At 55.1% G+C, this 23,328-nt stretch overlaps 2 protein-coding genes and 1 long non-coding RNA gene across 16 annotated transcripts in view; 1 reads left to right on the top strand and 2 right to left on the bottom strand.

Annotated features, from left to right (window-relative positions):
- PPP5C (protein phosphatase 5 catalytic subunit) overlaps positions 1–11,197 on the bottom strand; it is a 21,951-nt gene extending 10,754 nt beyond the window's left edge. Inside the window, exons 1-2 of the mRNA XM_036090364.2 lie at positions 10,995–11,197; positions 4,740–4,981 (exon numbers count right to left, since the gene is read on the bottom strand). Coding sequence (XP_035946257.1) covers positions 4,740–4,981; positions 10,995–11,115 — 363 coding nt within the window. The 5' untranslated portion in view covers positions 11,116–11,197. The remainder of the gene's footprint in view (positions 1–4,739; positions 4,982–10,994) is intronic.
- On the top strand, positions 11,181–23,328 carry LOC118534474 (uncharacterized). The gene is made up of 3 exons (XR_004916681.2): positions 11,181–11,292; positions 16,980–17,159; positions 23,086–23,328. It is a non-coding gene; the product is annotated as an uncharacterized LOC118534474 (long non-coding RNA).
- The window catches only part of HIF3A (hypoxia inducible factor 3 subunit alpha), a 60,273-nt gene continuing 49,857 nt past the window's right edge, over positions 12,913–23,328 (bottom strand). For 8 of the 14 annotated variants that reach the window (XM_078063069.1, XM_078063072.1, XM_078063076.1 and 5 more), the window contains 4 exons: positions 20,713–20,984; positions 19,490–19,607; positions 17,834–17,915; positions 12,913–15,563 (listed from right to left, as the gene is read on the bottom strand). In XM_078063069.1, the coding sequence (XP_077919195.1) occupies positions 15,466–15,563; positions 17,834–17,915; positions 19,490–19,607; positions 20,713–20,984 (570 nt within the window). In that variant the 3' untranslated portion in view covers positions 12,913–15,465. The other 6 variants (XR_013444249.1, XM_078063077.1, XR_013444248.1 and 3 more) reach the window with 6 other exon arrangements.

The following is a 23,328-nucleotide window of genomic DNA, read 5'->3' as shown; positions in this document are numbered from 1 at the left end:
CACAAGGGTGAGGCTGCGGCTGCGCCCCAGGAGGGAATGGACGCGTCCCAGGGGAAGGATGAACCACTACGCATTTCCTCCGGCCGGTCCCAGTTCTCAGAGAGCTCGCAGGGTAGGTGGAGAATGCGGACGAATACTAACAAGGCCGGGAAAAGAGGATCAGTAGCAGTAACAATACACGGCTAAATTTCGGAGCCCTTACCATGTACCTGATGTTGTCGTCCGCACTGAACTGGCTCACTTTATCCTCCAAGCAGCTCTATCGGGTGTTAACACAATCCCCATTTGATGGATGAAAAAACTGAGGCCCAGAGACATGAGGCAGAGAAACCGAGGCCCAAAAAGCCAGGATTCTGTTTTGTCCCTGCCTAGGATCCTGCCTTCCACCTTGCACGCTGGACTGCACCCCCTCCCTGCCCACTGCCACCTGTCCCCGGCCTGAGCCCCCCTCAGCTCCTAGGAAGAGGGCAGGGTGCCAGCACCCCTGCGGAGGGCCCATCACAGGGGCCGACAGCCAGAGAGTACTCACTCCAGGCCCGGTGGCTGCCGCCTCGACTCACTACAGGCTGGGAAAGGGGAAGTGGCCCTGCCGGGCGCCACTGCTCCCAGGGAAGGTCATTCCCTCCAGACTGGAGAGGCCTGGCGAGTCAGAACTCAACGCTGGACTTGTCTTTAGAAAGTGGTATGTGGGTTGTATCACGGTCCAGATTCTGACCGTGGTGTCTACGTGGTTACGGGGGAAACCAGGAGCACGGTCTCACTTCACTTCTCACAACCGCGTGTGAAGCCACGATGCCCTCGAGAAGCTGTTTTGACAAGTGCCATTCAGCCGGGAGCGCTCACAGGCAAGAACCACAGTGTTCGACCTGACCGCACGGTAAGCCGGGTTCGCGATCCCTACATGACACCGTGGGGGCCGCCTACGGGTGGCAACCGGGCAATGCCGTGGGGACCGTAACGCCCCCGGCAGGTCCGAGCGGCACTGGTAGTCACAGTATCCCGCTCGTAAGTTCGGGTCAGATCTGGCCACCAAACAGTTTGCCCGAACTTGACTCTAAATGTGCTGAGATGTGGCCCGGAGGGGCCCGTCCGAGGCACACAGGCAGCAGAAGCGGGGCCGGGTCTCGGGCAGGCAATGCACAGGGACAGTCTCAAGCATGACACCAAGGTTGTCATCCTCCAGGGCAAGACCCTCTAGTGACTTGATTTAGCGAGTCATACTCAACGTTCCTTTTATAAAACGCAACAGAAGAGGAGAGACGGTCGGAGTCGGGCTGAGCGATGGGAGCGCGCTGTGCCGAGGCGCTCTGCCCGCTGCGTACGGCCGGTGGTCACGCGCCTGACTCGGGTACCAGCCTGTCACTTCCTGGCTGTGGGACCTTGAGGGAGAGGCCCACACTCTGGGCTTCCGTTTCCTCATCTATAAATCAGGGAGCAGGACAGACCCCACGGCGCAGGGTTGGTGTGAACACTGCCCGTTCCTAGGGCATGAAGGTCACCGTGGCCCGGCCCACGGTGCGGGCTGTACGAGACATCAGCTACGGCGACTCCTGGAACTACGGGGTCGCCATCCCTTAGGGGTACGCACGCCGTACGGGCCTGCAAGGCTGGACGATGCTGGAAGAAGAAACCCAAATGCAAACCCTATTATAAACCAAACCTCCAAAATCCGAGGTGGGGAGCGTAGAAGGAGTCCCCTGGATCCAGCTTGAGCCCAGATGACCAGCTGCATTCCAACCACAAACAGGAAAGAACACGGCAGGGGCGGAGCGGTCTTCCGAGAAGAGGACCCAAAAAAGGGACAAGGAATCCTGGAGCAAGGGTCCCTCTGAAAGGATTAACTTGGAGGTGCGAGGGATGGGGGGCGGGGTTCAGCATGGACCCACGGAAAAGGGAGACCCGTTCCTGCTGAGGCCCCTGGAGGGGCACACAGCCTTCCTACGGGCCAGGGGCTCTCCCCCCACACCCCCAGAAGGAAGGGCAGCGAGCGCTAAGTGGGGGCAGGCCCCACTCTCCACGTACTAATCCCGTTTATTCCTCACAGGAGCCCTCTGAGGCAGGCCCTAGTGTCTCCCCCGTCTACAGATGAGGACAGCGAGGGCAGAGAGCCAGAGCGCTCGGAGCCGGCCCGTGGCTGGGCGCCGGGCTGCTGCCAGCGTCAGCTCCGCCATTAGTAGCCTTGAGGCTTTGGATCATGACTCACGGTAAGGAAAGATACATTTTATACCACACACCCATATGCACATACGCGAGAAACATTTTTTCACAAATATATATATACACTTCCTCCAAAGGAACTGTTTTTTCTACTCTATTCTATTTGAGGAAGACAGAGGTGCTGCTGTCAAACTGCTGGACTGACTGCATGGCCCACGAACAGTCACAGGACGGGACTCCGGGTTCCAGGCCCAACTCTTCCCCAAGGCCTTGGAGGAGGGGCTTCCCCTCCAGACCTCTGCTTCCTGCCCGCACAATGGACTGAGCCCAGGCACGTAAAGAGCTCACAACAGAGCGAGGCCCATGGTGAGTGTGCAGATGAGGACACTGAGGCTGAGGAAGGAAAGAGAAAGAAAGTCTCAGGCCTGTGTTCATCCAAGGCTACATCTTGGCTCTGCCTCCATGGAAGCCGCGATCTAAGCGGGGGCCTGAAGCTCTAGCATATCGCAGGGCACCTCTGGAAGGCAGGGGGGCAGGAGGCAGAGACCCCTGGACGGGGAGCTGCCTGGCGCTCACAGAACCTGATGAAATGTGTCAGAGTGGAGAAGCGGACAGCCTGAAGGCTTGGGGAGGACCCACACGGGCAAGGATCCCGGGCTCATGTGGGGACTCGCCACTGCTCCTGGCGAAGCCTCCACAGGGAAATAGGCTGTGACGATTTAAATGCTGAGTGTGGCCCCACCTCAGGTTGGTTCCCAAAAAGCTGTGGACCCCCGCCACCAGCCTTCCATGGCATCCAAAAGGCCTGGGAAGATGTTCAGATGTGATTATGTCCACACGATGGCTAGAACCAACCATCTCAGTCTCATGGAGTATGTGGGATTAGGCCCTTGCTTGACCAGGGGCCAGAGCCATGAGGAGAAGGGGACTGTACCCCAGGAAAGACTTTCCTACAACTCCACGCACGGTGAAGACCCTGCCACAGACCTGTGCTCAGGCTCGTCGGTCCTCTGCCCTGCCCTGTCTCCTCCAGGCCTCTCCCCGCACTGGGAGCCCTGCAGAAAAACCCTGCCCCCGTCCAACCCCGAGGGCCCTCCTGGGTTACTCATTAATGGACCCTTCGCCCCAATAACCTCTACTCATGCCACGGCCACCCAGGAGGTGGCCACTCATCTTGTTGCTATTCTCTAGATGAGGACACCAGGGGACAACAAGGTGCAGGTTAGGCTGCGGAATGGCCTGGGACCTGAAGCTCCGAAGGACTCTGTCCCACGTTCCTTCCCCCATCCTCCTGGGTGTCGCCCCACGCCCTCCTCCATCCTGTCCCCAGGCTCTACCTTACCGCCCTTCCATGCCCCTGCCCCCGCCCTGATACAGGTGTCCCCCGGCCCAGGGCTCGGCTCAAGCCTTTACCTGCCTGAAACCCACCCTCCACCCCAGGCCAGCAGCCAGCCCCACTCCCTCCAACTGCAGCCCGTGGCTCTCAAGCCCCTAGGCGCCCCTCCCCACACAACAGAAGCTGCCCAGCGCCCGGTGGTGAATGAAACAAAAGGAGGGAGTATGGGGGTGTGTATGAGGGGGGTGCAGAATAACGCAACACATTCTGACTGAGCCCCTGTTGGTGCCAAGCAACGACCCAATGAACAGAACAAGCAAAACCCCTCCTGTCAGGCTCTCCGAAGCAGGAGACACAGGTGCCGGGGCTTCAAACCCCGGGTCTGCCACCTGCCAGTCGCGTGTTGGCAGACAGGTGACCTGATTCCCTGGGCCTCAGCCTCCCCATCTGCACAGTGGGGTTAATCACCAGTCCCCCTCCCACAGGGCTGCCACAACGATTCGTTCCGCCAGTCCGCACGGAGGGCACAGGACATGCGTGGCAGGAACACACACACCCTGACATCCTCACGCCTATCATGACCATGAGAGGGAATCATAGGGATGGGAGTGGCCGATGAGCGGGTGAACTGGTGACCTGCCATGCTCTAGGTCCCCTCCCTCTTCTCATCACGACACGTGCCCCATGTGCTGCCCTCTACAGCATATGGCCCTGTTCTGCCTTCTTCCAAGCACATATCCTCGTCCGCCATGAATCTGTTTGCCTACTCTAGGTCACGGGTTTGGGTTTTGCCTCCCCCCAAATTATGGCTCCGCTGGAAGACGGCTTGCGTGGCTCTTGGTCACCAACAGCAACAAAAACCCCAACGGTGCATTGTTACAGGGCACGGGTTACGGGCCAGGCACTGGTCTGAACGCTTGAAAAACAGAAACTCATTGATTCTTCATGGCAACCCTTAGAGGCAGGTCTTGGTATTCTCCCCATTTCATGCTGTGGAACAGGCAGCAAAGAGAGGCCAGGTAACTCATCCAGGCTCACCCAGCAAGTGACGGCAGAGCTGGGATGTGAACCCACAAAGTGTGCTCCAGGCCAAGGGGCCTCTGGGGCATTTATCTGTCGCATGGGTGAGGGGTGGATGAACAGGCAGACGCCTCTTCACACCCTCCCTCCCCCGCCAGCCACGCACCCTGAGGCCGTGCCCCCCCCATCTGGCCAGAGGCGGCCCACTCCCCGAGGCCCGGCTCACCGTCTCGTAGTCACGCAGGGCGGCCCGGAACTTGCCCAGGGCCATGTTGCTGGCGGCCCGGCGGTAGTAGCCCTTAATGTACTTCTTGTCGATCTCGATGGCCCGTGTGGCGTCGGCCAGCGCGTAGCCGTAGCACTCGGTGCGCAGGTAGGCCAGGCTGCGGTTGCCATAGTAGATGGCATTGCTGGAGTTCAGCTCGATGGCCTGGCTGTAGAACTTGATCGCGTTCTCGTAGTCCTTGGCTGTGGACACAGAGGAGGAGGCGGCATGAGGCAGGGCTGCTGCCACCCAGTAAGAACGGGCCCTAGGCTGGGTACTGGCCCAGTCTCCCCATGCACTGATGGGGACACCGAGGTCCGCAGCTGAGCTCAGAAATGTCTACTCAGCCTGTCCCCTCTTCTCTGTCCCAACTGTCCCCTCAGGTTCAAATCTCCAGGACTCAAAGTCACTTCCACACACCCACCCAGCCATCACCCCTTAAGGCCCCAACCTGGGCGATGCTTCTTCCAGAACCTCAGGAGGGTCTTCTTGCAGTCCCATGGCCCGGAGAAGATATATTCGAGTACCAGAGCTGAGGTGTTGTGAATCAGCAAATGTGAGTTTGTCCTGAGCCCCTTGGTTGTCCAGCCCCCAAAGGCAAGTAAACAAGCCAAAGAGGGGGCCCAGTAGGAGAAGAGGATGTGGGAGAGGAGAAGGAATCTACTTAGGCCTCAAGGAGAAGGGAACATAGCAGCAGAGACCCAAAAGAAGCAACAAACTGGACAAGAGGAAAAGCATTTCCAACAGAAGGAGCAGGAGGTGCAAAGGTCCTGGGGCGGGGAGGGGAGGGGTGTGCTGCCAGCACAAGCCTGTGTTCCAGGACCAGTGAGAGGCTGGTGTGGCTGGGGTGGAGCAAGCGGGAAGATGGAAGGGGATGAGGGCGGCGAGGCCGGCAAGACAGACCCCAAAGGCCACAGCCACAGCGGGGTGCGGATGCTGAGGTTCTAGGTGCAGAGCAGCAGGATGTGCCGTCTGGCCACGGGGAAAAGGTTCATTTTATCTGAAATGAGCTTCGGCTGTGCCCTGCACTTTATATCTTGACCCACGGATCCTCACATCTCCATGGCATAGGCACCGTCTGGTGCTCACTTTACAGATGAGCCACGGAGGTCTTGTTCAAGGCCAGACGCCTGGTCTGTATCTGCAGAGCCAGGCCTGGACCCCTCCCACGTGCCCATTCGACAGGAGGAGGCTAAGGCGCAGAGGCTTGCCTGATTCGGCGGACCATGATGTGCCAAGTCCCACGTGGGGCTCTTGGTACATGAGTCCCTTCCCTGAACCCTCACAATACCCCTGAGGACAGCTGCATTAGCCCCATTTTCCAGATGAGGGTCCTGACACTCAGCGAGGGAAAGCCCATGCTTGAGGTCACAAGGCAAGTGGTAGGCAGGAATTGGGGGACAAGCTGACACCCAAACACTCCCATTCTTACTCTCTGTGCCAGGTGGCCCCTGAGAGGGAGCCTAGCATGAGGGCTGGTGGCCTGGGCCCAATCCCTGGCTCCATCTCTTATTTGCCAGGTATCTTTCGGCAACTTACGTACCCACTCTGGACTTGAGTTTGAGTCCTTCTCCTAGCACTTGGCCTAAAATGGGAATGCTTGCCCTAATTCCCACCTCTTTTCTCCAGTGCCATTGTATAAACCATGATAAACCTTTGTTTTGTTTGCTTATAATCCATTTCCCCAATTTGAACCTAAGCCCTGTGAGGGCTGGGGCCCTGTCTGTCTTACTTCTCTGGGCCCTGCCCGGTCTGAAGACACAGCACCCCCTCTGTCCTGCCCTTCTGGGGCTCACGGTCCAGTAGGACACACGGACATACACACACACACACACACACACACACACACACATCTCCAGACACTGATGACCCAGAGTGTTCAGCACAGGGACAGACCAAGAGGATGCCATAGTGGGAGACCTGGAGGATGAGAAAGATTGAGCAAGAGTGAGTCAGGTGAAGAAAATGGAAGAAGAGGGTTCCAGGCGTCATGAATAGTTCTTCAATGAATAAAGGAAGGAAGGAAGACAGAGGCAGACAGACTGACACTAGGAAAAGCAGAAGTCAGGTCCTGGGGAGATGGCCAGGAACAATAGAACAATTCCTCCTGCAGCCTAATATCTGGCAATCTGTCAAATGGCTCCGATGTCCCCTCTTTCGGGAAGCCCTCCTTGACCCCCAGGCTGGGTCAGGCACTCCTTCGGGCTGCCCCAGCCTCTGGGCTCACCTATCCCAGCCCTGCCCGTTCCGGGTTTGTCGCCGTTAGGTGATGAGTGTGTCTCTTCAGGCCTGGGAGCCCCAGAGGGCAGGCCCAGGACTTCCCAGAAACAAGCAAGGGCAGAATCAGAGAGCCGAAGTCTGACGGACCCTCCCTGGAACGCAGTGCCTTCGAGACTACCTCCAGCCTCCCGGCCACGTTCCAGAGGCCAGCTGGCCAGCTCTCTCGACGGCTGAGGTGCTACTCAAGTGGCCGTTTGGCCTGGGGTGGGGAGCCAGGTGTCTCCGAGCCTGACACCTGGCTCTACGAATGCTGACCACGAGGCCTCAGGCAAACAGCCTTCCCTCCCTGCATCTCCGCTGGCTCATCTGAAAATGCAGGAATCACTATCGGCCGTGCCCTGCCTCGCCGAGCTGTGAGGGCTAAATAAACTTTCATATGGAATGTGGCCACAGCAGAGAAAACCATCAGCAGATACTTGCAAAAGAAGTGAATACATGACTAACTGAAGAGAAGAGGAGAATCAGAGGAAATGGGAGCAGACTGCACTTCATGCATCTACCCAACGACACCGTATCCCGGCCCTGTTCTATCTGCTTTACAAATTGGGTGCATCTAACCCTTGAGACAGTCCCCACTTTAGAGATGAGGACACAAAGGCACAGAGAGGTTAAGTCATTTGCCCGGAGGTCACACAGCATGTAGGAGAAAGAAACAAGATTTGGATCCAGGCAGCCTGAGATCTTAACCATGTCTACAAAGTCTTAGACCCAGAGGCCTCTTTGGGGGTTAAATACAACCCCTCCCATTTTACGGAAGGGGGGACGATGAGGACCAAAGAGAGGGGAAGAGAGCAGAGCAACATCGGGGACCAGGCTCTGAGCTCACAGAGGGGATCCAGCCGTGTTGGCAGGGGGGCTATCCTCTTCCCCCTGCAGGCTCCAGGTAAGGACTCTGAACATGGGAGCCAAGCACGTGGCGAGGAAGGGGGACATCCGGGCTCTGCTGCTCACACTCTGACCTTGGGCAAGTGGTTTCACTTCTCTGAGCCTCAGCTTCCTCTATAAAACAAACAGGGCTGCTCCTACCTACCTCCCAGTGCCGCGGGGGAAGATTGAGCAAAGTGGTGTACCTGGGCCACCACAGGGGCTCAGTTACGGAGAGCTGTAATTATTCTTTTTATTGTTATTCCCACAGCCCCCGAGGCTGGGGCTCTGTGCCTGCCACTGCTTGCCAGACAGCGAGGGGCCTGGACCAGGAGGAGCTTTCTCCTCTGTGCCAGCTCGACGCGAGCACCTCTGGCTGCCTGCCCAGCCTCAGGGCTTCTGAGCGCCCAGGTCCTGGGGAGCAGGGGGCCCCTCCCCATGGCTTACTGTTTCCCAGAATTCTGACCTCGCCTCAGCATCAACCCTCGTACTTGCTGCTCTTTCCTAGCCCCATTTCAGGGACAGCCCCACCTTCCTTGCCATCCGCCAGCTGGAGACCGTGCCTTGTCCTGGACACTTCTCCTGACTCTTCAACCCCTCAACGCCAGACAGTGGCCATGTTCTGTGCAGTCAGCCTCCCCAACATCTCAGATTTATTCATCCACTTCCATCCCTACAGCCCCGCCCTGCCCCAGTCTGGCCTTCATCCTGTTCGGCCCAGGTTCCTGCCCCAGCCTCCTCCCTGCTCTCCCAGCCTCCAGTCCTGCCCCTCTGCAGGGGTCTGGCTAAAGCACAAACCTGACGCTGTCCTTCCCTTTCTCAGAACTATCCATGGCTCCCCAGAGTCCCCAGCAGAAAGCTCAGGCCCCTCCCTTGCCTCTTACACTCCAGCCCCACTCACTTCCTCGGTGCCAGGCTCTGCTCCCCTTTGCCAGGATAGGCCCTTGCCATCCTGTTCTTTCTGCCTGGCATTCCCTCCTCCCTCTCTCCAGCCCTCATTTCCTCTCTGAAACATTTCTTAAGTTGGTTTCTGTCTCTGGTCAGCGACACCACCATCCCTCACCTGTCCACCATCCTAGTCTCCTTCCTGGCTCCAGCTCTGCCTTTGCATCCAATCCCAGCCAGGAAGCTGGGGGATCTTACCATGCCTCCCCACCACCCTGAGGATGACATCCACACTCCCTGACCAGGCCTCCAACGCTCCACCTCCAGCCTCATCCCTCACAGGTCCTACCTCCTTGTGGCTGCAGCCCGACCAAATGCTCCCACTCTGAATCCCCTTGTGCTCCCACTAAAGGCCAACTGAAGGCCGCTAAAGGCTCTAGATTCCTCCCCTGCTCCCTTCTCCCGGCTTTGCTGCTGTAAGTCTCCCTTCTCTCCTGCAGGATCAATTCTGGCTATCGGACCAGACTCTTGGACTCATCCACCCTTTAAAAAAAAAAAAAAAAAAAGCAGCTCCCCCTCCCTGTTTCTCCACTCCCTTTTAGGACCAAAATACTCAAACCACTTTGTCAACATCTGCTGTCTCTACTTCCTCACTTCCTGTTCACTTTTGGGTGAGTGACTACCTAGCTGACTACCACCTTCATTATTCCCCAGAAACTGCTCTTGCCAACTGCTCTTGTTAAGGCTACCACCAACATTCGTGGAGTCAAATCCAACAGTCAAGGCTCAGTGCTCACCCTGGCAGCACCCGACCCAAGGCACAGCCCTCTCCTTCTGGAAGCACTCTCTTCTCTCATCTTTCCTGACACCTTTCCCGACTTTCTTTCCACTTCACTGACTACTCCTCCTCAGCCTCTTCTCCTTCTTTTCTAAACATTAAAATTCCTCAAGGTTCTGGCCCCTTCTCTCCCTATATGACCTCATCCATTCCCAGGTGTTCTATTCCATTCATAGGAGGACCATGCCCAAATTCTCCTCGGAGCTCCAGACTGGCCCATCTATCTACTCAATGTCTCCTCTTGGAGTAAAATCCAAACTAGCTTTGCAGTGACTTGTAAAACCCTATCTGGTCTGGCCCCTGTTCTAAACTCATCTTGTATCAGTCTCCCCGCTAACTTGCTAAAGTTTCAGCCACGCCAGCCTCTCATTTCCTACCTCAGGGCCTTTGTACATGTGGCTGCACCCACCTGGAACACTCCTTTGAGATTCTTTTCAACATAAATGCCTTCTCCTCAGTAAGGCCTTCCCTGACCATGCTTTCTAAAGTAGCCTCCAGCCCTTGTTCTCTACTTCACACCCTGTGGGGGTTGTTTTCAAAGCATTCCTCACAACTTCTAAGTATTCTATTATTTCTTGTGTTTTTACCCAATGTCTGATTCTCCTGCTAAATTACATGCTATAAAAGGGCAGGGCCACATCTGCCTCATTCACTGCTAAATCCCCAGAGTCTAGCACAGGCCTTAGCACAAAGCAGGTGCTCAATAAACATGCTGAATTAGTGAATGAATCAGTGCCCCCACATCTTACTCTTTCCCAAGATCTTATGTCATACTATTCTTGGGATTTCCCACCTTTACTCCCAGGGCCTCCCACGCATCCCTTTTCCTCCTGCAACCCCAAATCTCCTATCTCCTTGCCCTCCCACCTAATGATCTATTCCCCACCCTTACAATTCCCTACTCTATTGGGACAGTGCCCCCCACGCCCCACCTGGTGCCACCACCCCAGATCTCCCCATATGGTAGCACCATCACTCCCCAGCCCCGTCGCTACCTGACAGCGCCCTCTTCAGGTCTCACCATAACTAGCACCTCTCAAGGATCTCACGTATGGATATGCCCTCGTTCCCGTCCCCCTCCCGCCTCACACTTGGTAGCGCCCTCCCCAGTCTCCCCACTCAGTAGCACCCGCTCCGAATGCCACTACTAGGTATTACCCCTTCTGTCAGAAGCCCCTTTGGTCGCCCCCTCGTAGCGCCATCCTGGGCCTCCCCACGCCGGGTCACTTGGTAGTGTCTGCCCCGCGCCCAGGCTGCCGCTCCGCGTTGCCATGGTTCCGCGCGGGCCGGGCACCCCTTGCCCTGGGCCGCTCTCCACCCTCCCTGGGTCCCCTCCGGGGTGGGCTCACCTTTGAAGTAGTCGTTGGCCTGCGTCTTGAGCTCCTCTGCCCGATTCAGAGCGCCATCAGCCGGGGGCTCGTCCCGGGGGGGCTCAGCACACTCAGTCCGCTCGCCCTCCGCCATCGCCATGCCGCAAAGCGACCCCCACCCTGGCAACGGCCGCCAGGGGCACCCGGCCGAATCGTCGCGAAGGAGTGCCGGGTTGCTGCTGCCGCTGCTGCACAAGTGTCGTAAAGCGCGGGCCCCGAAGGCGCCCTTCGCGCGCGTGCGCAGGGCCCTTTCGCCATAGAGCGCGCGGAGGACAAGGTGACCAGAGGGTCCCTAGACAGCGCCCTTCTTAGAACGAGCCAATGGGGAGGGCGAAAGGGGGCGCGCGGGGCGAGGGGGAGGAAGGTCTGGCCTGGCCCCGGCTCCCAAAGTTCCCGTGTGCCAAGGCCGCAGAAGTTGGGGGGGAGGGGGCAGGGGGAGAAGGGCTTCCACGGTGGGATTTCCCCGCCCCGGCTTCTCGGGTGGGTGGGTGTGGTTGCAGGGCAGCCCCGGGCCGAGCGCAGAACCGGAGCCGGGAGACTAGACCTCCTGGCAATTATTTGTGTGACCTTGAGCAATTAGGGGCAGTTCCCCCCCTCTGAAAAATGCGTGGTTTCTCAAACCAAGAGAATAAAGTTCCAATCTTGAGGTCAGTGGTTCTAGCTGTTAACTGTAGGCGCCCTGGATCCCCTAGTCCTGAGCAAGGCTCAGAAGTTTGTTACACCATCTCCTTTCTTCATCCTCATCCCCCAGTCCCCAGCCTGCCAAGGTGCCTCAGTGCCCTTAGGAAAAAAAACCCTAAACTCTTTTTTTTTTTTTTTTAAGGATATAAAATGGAATGTATTAGTGGATTTTAGTCCCTGTAAGCTTTTACTTTTGTGAGAGGGTTCAATGGAGAGCTTTAATGCAGATGAGACTTGAGGCTTTTGAAGAGGATCTAAGTCTTGATGAAGTTATTCAAACTCAAATCTTGAATGCATAATGATGGTAGGCCCCAGGGTCTTCTAAACTCTTTCTAATGACCTAGGAAACCCTGAATAGTACAGCCTCAGGCGGTAGCTCCAGATGCTACCCCACCCCCACCCCCCCACTGTACACCCTTGCAGGCCGTCCTTTCCAAGCCCTCAGCTGGGACTCCTGTGGAACTATAGCACTAAATCCTTTAAGGCCCTGCTGTGGCTTCCCCTCTTGGAAGCATGAGCTATCCCATTCCCCCATCTCCTTGTCCTGGCAGCCTGATCCCACCACCTCCTGTCACAGCCAACCATCAGCCTAGAAGGTAGATACTAGTATCAGCTCCATTTTACCACTGAGGGCACTGAGATATGTAGAGGTCAACAAACTTGCCCAAGGTCATACAATGAGAGCGGCAGAGCCAGGACTTCACCTTGTCCCACCTGATTCTGTGCTCTTCAGTCCTACTCTACTGTCTCTACGCTCCATAGCATGCCCATCTGCCCATGGATCTGTAGACACACCATCTCTCTCACACATACACTCAAGTACAGAAAACCATGTCACATAGATATCAGTATACAGAATGATAGTGTCAAAGAGTCCTATATGTGTAAGCACAATTTCAACACCACAAAACCTCCCACACTCGGGAACACAGAAACCCAGGGTCACCAGAAACACACATAAAGCAGGATCATTGCACTCGGATACTAACACACAGGTAGATGGAATTACAACTCCCCACCCCCACAGGGTCACAGAATTACGTCACAAAGACACATATGTAGAATTACAACATCACCAGACCCACAATGTTACATAGACCCATGCAGGAACACAGAGTCACACGTACACACACAATCACAGCCACACGGGGACAATCAGTGTACCCACACACCTTGAGGCGACCCCAAAGATGAGTCAACACACAGAGCTCTGGTGCCTACCAAGGCGAGGTCTTTATGGCGGCGTAGAGATTAGTGGGTTTCAGAGCCAGAGTGGCTGGGCCAGTCCCTTCCCTTCCCCACCCCAGCCCAGTTCCCTCCATTGAGGGCCCAGGTTACCCCCTGAGGGAAGGAGGGACCCGACCCTTCTTCCCCATAGCACCAATCTGGATAGGCCATCCCATGACAAAACAGAGTGAGAAGTGCCTTCCAAAAAGGGGGTGAATTGGGCTGAGAGAGGGGGGGCCTTTTCGTGTGGGAGACCCAAAAGTAGCACCATCGTAGAAACAGGGTTGGAGGGTAAGAGCGACACACAGGCGGTGGCAGGAGTATTAAGGAGTCCTGGCCTCTCTCCCCACCCCGTGATATGCAGATAGGGCTGTGCGTGTGTCTGCACGGCTGGGGAAGTCTCCTGGATTGTAAGGGAGCCCCAGGCCCCCCAGGTACCTGGGGTAAAGTAAAGGTAAGTGCATCCCTGGAGAGCTGAGGGTTCCACGACAGGGAAACTGTAGGGATATGAGCTCAAGGATGGCGAGGCTTGAGCATGAGGTCCACTAGTGGAGGGACCTGGAATGGGAAGACTTCAGACAGAGCAGGAATTGGGGCAAGCTGAGTAGGGCAGGAAGCCCAGAATAGAATTAGGAGGGTGGGGTCTGGAATCAGAGAGTCAGAGGTCTTAAGATTCTGAACCAGAGGAATCCACAGGGTGACGTCCAGATTCTAGAATCAGAAGCACCTGGAGGCTGAGTTCTTGAACCAAAAGAATTTGGATCTGAAATCAGAGACAGTTGGAGGCTGTGAGGCCTAGAACCAGAGGAATCTATAGAGTAAGAATAGAATTAAAAAAACTCTGAGGTCCGAGTTCTAGAACCAGAGGGATTTTGGAGTCATAAGATCTAAAATCAGGAGCTGGGCATTGTAGGGTCTAGAACCAGAAAAACTGGTAAAGGCAAGGTCTATAATCAGAAGTCTGAAGGCTAAGTTCTAGATCTAGAGTAATTTGGGGTCATAAGATCTGGGGAGCAAACTGGAGATTGTGAGGTCTAGAACCAAGGGAATCGATAGGGTGAGGTCTGGAACCCGAAAGACCTTTGAAGCCAAATTCAAGAATCAGAGAAAAGTGAGATCAGCAGATACGGAATCAGAAGCTCCTGGGAACTGCAAGTTCTAAAGGTTGGGTGGTCTCGAACCAGTGGATGGTGGAGGTCACAAGGTCTAGAGCAGGAGAGACCTAGAGCATGGAGTCTGCCCCGGAAGTACTATAATGGTTATAAGATCGACTTAAAACTCATTTTACTTCTTTTTGATGGGAAAAGTAAGTCTTGAGGGTAGAAAGTTGAAAAGGAAGGAGCTGGGCATCATGAAGCGTACCACCAAAATGATTCAGAAATTAGGAAGTCTGGAATTGGAGCCAGGTGTATTCCAGATCAGGAAGACTAGAACCAATACGAAGCTTGGGTCATGGGGTCCAGAATCGGAGGCAGCTGTTGGTTGTAAGAGCTGGAATCAGCAGGAATCAGAGCATGTGACATCTGTTACAAGGGAGACTTATTTACAAGGAAAGGTCTAGAACCAGAGGACGTCAGAGTGAGTTCTAGAACGAGAGGACTCTGGTGGGTGTAGGCTCTGGAGCTTGAGGGACTTGGAGGCCGTGGAGACCTAGAACCAGATAACTTGGGAGGCCGTGGAGGTATGAAAAGAGACAGTGCTGGAGCCGGGGAGGTCCAGAATGAGAAAGCTGGACTTTGCGAGGTCTGGAGTCAGAGGGGTTTAGAGGATGTGTTGGGGGCGGGGCAGTCTAGAAGAGCAGGTCAGAAGTTGTGTGGTCTAGAACCATAGAGAGCCGGAGGTTGCCTGGTCTGGGAGCAGAGGAAGCTGGAGGCTACCCCCGGAAATGAAACCAGTGTCCAGGCGAGGCTGGGGGCAGTGGAAGTCCCCAGTGGAGGGGCAGGCAGAGCGGGGTGGCCACTTGGAAGGCTAAGGGGCTAATCGAGTTGCTAGGGGTGAGGTCTGCCCGAGACCCCCCCGCCATTAACACCTGAGGGAGGAGGGGGGATCAGAGTCCTGCATTCCTATGGACCCCAGGCCATTCATAGCAATTCAAAACCTATCACGAAAACGACAAAAAGAAATAATAAAAGATGGATGGAAAAGAAATGTGATTATGGTTATCAATACTCCCCAGAGCCCAGAAACACAGATCTGAACCCCAACCTTCCCCACCCCTAGTCACCCAAAACCAAGCCAGGAGAGTTGGAGAAAGGGATGAGGTCACCAGGATTGAGAACCCCAAGGGAAGTCCTGAGAGAAGGAGGAGGAGGGCTCCAGGGGCCCCCCTCCCAGAGGTCACTGAGCTGAGACCACCCCAAAGAGCCCCCAGACGTGGGGGGGCAGAGGGGTGAGGGCTGAGGTAGGCCCAAGGTGGGCGGGGGGGGCGCCGCTGAGAGGAGAGAGGGAACCCCTCTCCTGGTACCCCCATCCTGTGCGTTGGCTGCCGGCGTGGAGTGTGGTTGAGGTCCTTTCTGGGGAGTAGAAGGGAAGGGGGGCTGGCTCAGTTGGCCTGGGCCAAGCCTGCTGCTGGCTGGAAGTGGCTCCTGGGCTCAGCGGTGTCCTCATCCGGGTAGAGAGAGAGCAGCGAGGGGCCCAGGCCTGTGGGGGGAAGATGGAAGGTGGGGGATTACTCCCCAAACCCGTCTTCCCCTCTTGACAGTTAAAAGCGTGGGTGGTGAGGCAGGCGTGCCTAGATTCAAGTCGTGGTAAAATCTTGGGCAAGTTCTAGTCTCTGAACCTCAAGGTGCTCAGGATGTGCAAGGCAGTAGTTAAGAAGGCTGGAGCCACATGCGGCCTGAGTTTGAATCCCCGGCTCTGCTCTTTACTTGCTGTGTGACCTGAGGCAGGTGACTTCACCTGTCTGTGCCCGGGCTACCTGATATGTAAAACGAGCCAACAATACTTCCTTTCCAGGGCTACTGTGGGAAGGAAATGAGTGAATCCATGTAAAGTGCTTTGAACAATAATTAGTACTGGTGAGCGCTCAGTAAGTGAGCTCCTGCTATTAGCCAGGAAACAGGGAGACTTAGACCTACCCCACTCGTGAGAATTTACCCAGTCAGAAAATATTTATTGAGCACCTGCTTTGTGCCAGGCACCCGGGACCCAGCAGTTAACAGGACAGACGAAACTCCCTGCCCTGAGTGCCAGGGAGGGGTGTCCGTCGGTCATGTACACAATAGGTTTTGCACAAAACTTGGCACAGAGTGAGTGCTAGATAAATATTAGCTCTTCCTTTCCAAATATGTACGGACGCCCTGCTCTGTGTCCAGCCACTGCCCTGCCTCACAGACAGTAGAGTAGGGCCATGACAAGACAAGCCTGGCCCCTGCCCTCACACGGCTCACACCCACAGAGAAAGGACAGCCAAAAATCAAATAATGACATAAACACCCACATAAATATGGTCTACGATGTTATGAGCCATGAGCTTAGGAAGTTAGGGAGGGCTTCAAGGAAGGTGTAATATTTGATCTGAGATCTAAAGGATGCAGTAATTAGGCGAAGAATAGAAGGAAAAGCATTCAGGCAGAAGGATCAGCATATGCCAAGGTCCTGAGGCTGTCTCCTCAAGTGAGATTACTTCAAGGTCAGCACAGTGCCCTACAGAGTCCCCACGCAATTAGCCCCCCACCCTTCTCCCCTTGTCTCTGCTACAGCTATCCTGGTCTTGTTTTCCTCAACTAAGATATACTCCCAACTCAGGACCTTTGCATTTGTTGTCCCCTCTGCCTGGAATGCTCCTCCCCCAGAAATTGTCACGGCTTACTCCCTCACTTCCTTCAGGTCTTTGCTCAAATGTCACCTTCTCAATAAGACCACTTAATCGTACTACTTAAAACTGAAATCCCCCCACCCCCGAGTTCCCTTTCCCTTTGCATGCATTATTTTTTTCCCAGAAGCACTTATCTTCCTCTCTAGCGCCCCTTCTTGTATTTGTGTCTGTATTCTGGACCGTGTCCCCCGCTAGAACATCAGCACTGTGACAGCAGGGATTTCTGTTTTTGTTCACAGTTGTGTCTCCAGCTCCTAGGACAGTGCCTGGCATTGACTCTGCGTTCAGTAAATCTTTGTTACGTGTATAAAGGACAGAATGAACCAAAAGACCGTAACCGTGGCTGGAAGAGAGGATGTGAAGCCAAGTGTGGTCTGAGATGAGGCAGCGGTCGGACCCCGCAGAGATTGGAGCACAAGGTGAGGAGGTTGCTCTTTCTCAGAAGGGCACTAGGGAGCCATGGATGAGTTGGGAGCAGAGGGAGGCCAGGGTCAGATTTGTGCTTTGGGAAGAAGATCCCCTAGCTGATGCGTGGAGGTTTGGGGTGGAGCTCTGGCGACCGACAATTGTGCTGGAAGATGAGATCGGTAACCTAAAGAAGCCTAGCGGTTGTCTCGCTCCGTGCAGCACCAACATCGCGTGAGGGGAGACGTTTCTCGAGCGTTTACTACCAATCAGGTCTGGTGCTAATAAGCTTTTCCTGTGCTGCCCCTCCACAGATCCTGAAAACATCTCCTTAAAGTTAGAACTATTGTAATAGGTCCTAAGTCTTTCCCAAAGCCACACAGCTGGGAACGACCAAGGAAGGGCAAGCCCAAATGGTAATCAGACACAGGCTTCCGGAGGCCTAGCCTGGGCCTGGACTCAGCTTCCACCCCAAGGGGCAGCTTTGGCAAGCCCCTGCCTCCCTGGGGGCCTCTCTCTCCCCCCTCAGTGCCGCTGAGAGCAGGGTAGGGCTGTCTGTCTTTACCAAGGTCACGTCCAGCCACTGCCAGCGCCCCCTCCCACCTTCTGGATTGCCCCACCCCTCCCCTCTCTCAGCCATCTGGGGCACCTGCTCGCGGAGAGAGGGACGCAGGGCCGTGCTACTCACGCAGGGGCTCATTCAGTTCCAGGAGGTGGGTGCTGGCGTCCTGCTGGCTCCCTGGGGCTGGCCCTCCTGTCAGAAGGAAGCTCTGCGGGAGAAAGACAAAGCTGCCACCACCACCATCGTCACTGTCAGTGTCCCAGGAGGTACAATGGTGCGGTGGTGGTTCAGAGCCCGGCGGGGCCCAGCGGCCGCTTACGGGCTATCTGACTGTGGGTGAAGCGAGCGTCCTAGATCTCCTCCGTGCGTCCCCGCCAGAGCCTCGTCCTCCCCTTCGTCTGTGCCCCAGCAGGTGGACCGTGCATGTGGGCTCCAGAATCACGGAGTCCTTGCTGCACGTGCTCCTGCTGGGTCCGCCAAACAGGAGATGCCAGCAGGAGGGAGGAGGAAGCGGGGCTATTTGATCCAGCTGCTTCTCTGCGATGAGCCACCTCTTGCTGATTCCCAGTGTGCTGCCCACACCTTTGCCAGTCCTGCTTTTACTTATTTATTTTTAAAGATTTTTTAAATTTATTTGACAGAGAGAGAGACAGCGAGAGAGGGAACACAAGCAGGGGGAGTGGGAGAGGGAGAAGCAGGCCTCCCGCCGAGCAGGGAGCCCGATGTGGGGCTCGATCCCAGGACCCTGGGATCACGACCTTAACGACCGAGCCACCCAGGCGCCCCAGTGGTCCTGCCTTTAAATGCTCCTCAATGCCCCCACGTGAGCATGCTGTTTCCTGCCCAGACTCTGACCCATGCAGTTGCTCGTCCTCTCGTGTGCAAATGTGACCGCGAAGAATAACGATCACGGCGACAGTATCTGAAGAGTGGTCGTGGGGATGAAATAGTTTAATCACACAAGGCATTTCGTGCAGCATCTGCCGCAAGGTGGGCACTCAGTAACCATCAGCTGTGGATACCGTCACACACCTCTCGCGTTCAAACAGCCCTGCTCCGAGTGAGGAGCCAGAGAGCCATGGAAGGTCCTGGAGGGAGGCCTGGTGGCAGGGGCGCAGCCTAGGCCAGGTTTTGGAAAGGGCGTCCTGGTTGCCATTGTGCTGAAAGGACAGCAGGGGCAAGATGGAAGCAGGGAGGTGGGGGAAGGAGGGGGACGGGGGATGTTGCCTTTGCTTGGTTGTTTTTATACTATTTATCGATAGCCACTAAGGATCGGCCTATTTTCATTTGCTTCTCATGAGTCCTGTGAGATGTAACCATCCCACTTCCCAGATGAGGAAACTGAGGTTCATGGTGGTCCCATCACCTGCCCAAGGCCTTGCAGTTACTAGGTGGCAGACCTGGGACTTGAACCCAGGTCAGTCTGACTTCAGTGTCTATACTCTTAATGCTACACTAATAATCCAAGGCCAAGAACTGTTCTAGGTTTGGGAGGGAGGCCCACAGGAGAAGTTCCTATACATACTAACCTTTGTCATTTCCCCCCTTTACCCTGCTTAATTTTTCTTCTTAGAACTTACCACCAACTTATATAAATTTGCAGAGCCTTTTCATACCCATGACCTGAGCTAGCAAATCAGGGTCCTAGCCTCACCTGGATGACTGACCTTCCATTTGACCTTCAGCCAGCCCCTGCCCCTCTGATTTTCCCACCCGTAAAACAGTAGGTTTAAGCCCACTAGGTTCTGAGGGCCAGAGAATCCCACAAATCCCCCAACATACCAGGCTGAGGGGAGGCAGCAGGAAGTTTTCGGGCTCTGGGCTGGGGGACCGTTTTGGGGGTCTCACTCCCAGCAGCTCCACCCCCTCGGCTTCGTCCTCTGAGCTCTGAGCCAGGGTTCTGGAGGGAAACAGGTCAGAATCTCAGAACACAACAAACCTGAGCAGGTGTGGGCACCACTGTAAGCAGGTGATGAGCACTCATTCACTCTCCCAAGTGCCTATTTATTCCTTTACTCATACATCTACCCATCCTTCTATCCATCATCCATTCATCCACCCATCTATCCACGCACCCATCCATCCATCTACCGATCGTCCATCCACCCGTCCACCCGTCCATCCGTCCATCCATCCATCTATCCATCTGTCCATCGACCCACCCATCTGTTCACCCATCTGTCCATCCATCCATCTATCCACCCATCCACCCACCCATCCGTCCATCTACCCATCTACCCATCCATCCATCCTTCCATCCACCCACCCGCCAATCCATCTTCCCATTCATCTATCCAGTGATCCATCTACCACCCACCCACTCACCATCCATCCATCCACCTACTATATTCATTAATTCCCTCCCTCCCTCATTCAGTGAGTCTTTATTAGGCACCCACTCTATATCCAGCACAAAGCTGAGAGCTTTGGGAAATAATGAGATGTATCTATAAAACCTCATACGGATAGTAAAGGAACCGTTCTGGACACTAAATGGGCCCATGCCTGCAACGTGGAGAGCAAAAGCTCGAGTATTAGTAATTTAATGTCTCTGGAAGGAGGACGTGGACCCTCTGAAATTATATGCAAAATTGTGCATGTGTATGTATGTGTAAATGTTCTTGGGAAAGAGTCCATAGCTTTCAACAGATTCTCAAAGGTGTTAGGAAACTTGGTTCTAGACAGTTTCTTTGACACTGTTGCAATGTTCTCTTAACTGTGACAAAAATCCTGACGAGGCCAGATATAAATATGTCGTAAAGGAGAGGGCCCTAGTGGACTGGTGGGATTTGGATAAACGAGGAGAAGAGTGGAGGGCACTCCAGGGGGCACAGCCGAGGCAGAGCCGGAGGCTGGAACAAACATGGCACGGGCTGGGGACGTGGCCTGGCTGGAACAGAGATCAGCAGGTCAGCAGGAGGAATGATGAGGGATGGGGCTGGAACAGGAGGCAAGAGCAAGACAGGGGGTCACTCCCTTTATATCCTCCCTCTACTGTGGCTCACCTCTTCCGAGCCCCGGCCATGGGGGAGGGTGCCAAGGGGTCCCCTCTGGAAGGGCTGGAGCAGCTCAGCCGGGGGTCACTCCCCCAGCGGGGCAGCAGGGAGGGCTCAGGGGTTGGGGGCGACAGGCCATGGAAGCTCCGAGCACGGGGCCGGGGGACAGCGCCTGGAGGTCTGTGGAAGGCCCTGGGTAGCTGCTCGCTGGAGTTGAGCTGGAAGTCATCATCCATGGAGATGTAGGGGGCCAGCATCTCCAGATCCAGAGCATCGACGTCCTGCGGGAGGCAGGAGGAGGTTAAGAGCAAGGGCCTCAGCCTCAGGTGGGCCTGAGCTGGACTCCCAGCTCCACCACTTCTGAGTTGTGTGCCCGAGGTCAAGAGTCTGAGCTTCACTTTCCTCATCTGTAAAATGGGTGGAAGGACTCTGTGGTAGCCAGTCACCAAGATGGCCCCCAAGGATCCTCATCTCTTGGTATTTGAGCCCTAGTGTAATCCCCCACTACAGTGACTGGAGTTGAGCTGGGAACAATAGGATATTGAGGGGATGATAGTGTGGGACTCCCAACATTAGGTTATAAAGATACCATGGCTTCTGTTTTTGCTGCAAACTCTCTCGGGTCACGTGCTCTGGGGGAAGCCCTACAGAGAGGCTCAAATGGCAAGAAACTGAGACATCCTGCCAACGGACGAGCGAGTCATCTTAGAAGCGCATCCTCTAGTCCCTTGCAAGCCTTCAAGTGATGGCAGCCCTGGGTGATGACATCTTGATTGCAACCTCGAGAGAGAGACCCGGAGCAAACGCCACCCCGCTAAGTGGCTCCCAGGCCCCTGATCCCCAGAAATTATGTGAGGTTGTACATGCTTGTTATTTTCAGTTTTACGGGAATTTGTTACCCACAAACAAATGACAGGTAGGATTTTGATCCCAAGAGTGGGGTGCTGCACTCTTTGGCACTGGGCTTTGGCACTGGGCAGGGGGTGGGGGCCAGAAGGGCTCTGGAGAGCCTGTCGGAGCCTAGACTGCCTTGAACAAACTATTAGTGGAAACGTGAAGCATGAGGAGCCGGCCCGTGAGGGCATAAAGGGAGGTGAGGAACACGTGACCAGAAGTCTGAGGAAAGGTCGTTTTTGTTGTGTGGTGGCTAAAGTTTTAGTGTCGCGTGCAGTTTTGTGGAACGCGGAACAGGTAACTAGTGAGCCGGGCGATCCAGCTACGAGATTCCCAGCCCGAGTGCTGAACGGCTGCCTGATTTCTTCTTGCCACTTGGAGTAAAGGCAAGTGGAGAGAGGAGCTGAAGGAGAAATGTGAAACACGAAGGAGCTGGGGACTTGAACGTCTGGAAGATTCTCAACCTCGCCGTTCAAATGAAGAATTAACTTTACCCAAAACGAGGTACGGCCTTTGCCCCGGCTCCTTGGGATTTCCTGAGTGACAGGCGTGTCTTTGCTCCTCATGGTGAGCCTCTGGGGCCACATCTGACAGTGTATGCCAACAAGATGATTCAGGCTGGGGGCTGGCCGTGCCCTAAGAGCCAACCATGTGATGAGAGGATTGGGGCCATGTGAGATCAGCCTGACCTCCAGGGGAAGCGTGTGTGTTGAGGAGGTAGAGATGAAGATCAAGGCCAACTGCATGGGCAATAATTCAGCCATGCCTACATAGTGACCCTTCAGTGAAAACTCTGGACACCTGGGGCATCTGGTTGGCTCAGTGGGTGGTCATGAAAACCCTCTCAGCTGCAAATACATGTTACCCTTTATGAAAAAGCAAGGAGGACTCCAAGTGAGGAGCCCAGCGTCTAGACAGTGGAGACAAGAACCATGGAGAAAGGCCCCAGGAAGTAGTAGGAATGAGTGCTTCCCATCAAGGAACTTCCCATAGTTGCCCAACCGGATTTTAAAACTGCTGTGGACCAGTGACACCTGTACGCACTCCAGTCCTCTCCCTCTAGTTGAGTAGGGGAATGCATGGCCTTACTCTGTGCCTGTCTCACCACTGTATGTGGGGCATGTGGCTGGTGGCACATCACTTGTCTCTTTAGTTCACGGGCCAACACAGTGAGCGCTTCATGCCCAGACCCGATGTAGGTGATGAGGTTCCAGACATTAGGCTGATACTGTCATGGGAAGAGAACTTGGGGGCACTTGGGAGGGGGTGAGTGTGTTTTGCATGAGGGAGAGACATGAATTATTGGGGGCCCCAATGACCCTTGCCTTCTGGTGTATGCGGATGCCTTCTGCATTGTACCAGGGTTGGTCTCTATGACCAATACAATACAGTGAAGTGATGGTATGTTGCTTCTGAGATTAGGTTATACAAGACTGCATTTTCTGTCTTGGGTTCACTCTCATTATCTCTTGGGTTCCTTGCCTTCAGGGAAGCCAGAGAGCCTACGTGGTAAGGAACTGAGGCCTCCAGCCAGAGCCAATGAGGGACTGATGCCTGCCAACAACCATGTGTGTGAGCTTGGACATGGATCCTCTAGCCCCACATGACTGTACCCCTGATGGAGAGCTTGACTTCAGCCTCAGAAGAGACTCAGCAAAAACCATCCAGCTGAACTGCTCCCAGATTCCTGAATCTCAGAAATGGTGTGACATGATAAATGTTAGTTGTTTC

The sequence above is a fragment of the Halichoerus grypus genome, chromosome 15, assembly GCF_964656455.1.
Source record: "Halichoerus grypus chromosome 15, mHalGry1.hap1.1, whole genome shotgun sequence".
NCBI classification, from domain to species: Eukaryota; Metazoa; Chordata; class Mammalia; order Carnivora; family Phocidae; genus Halichoerus; species Halichoerus grypus.
The sequence above is the reverse complement of the archived record's forward strand: the minus strand, read 5'-3'. Positions and strand labels throughout refer to the sequence as shown.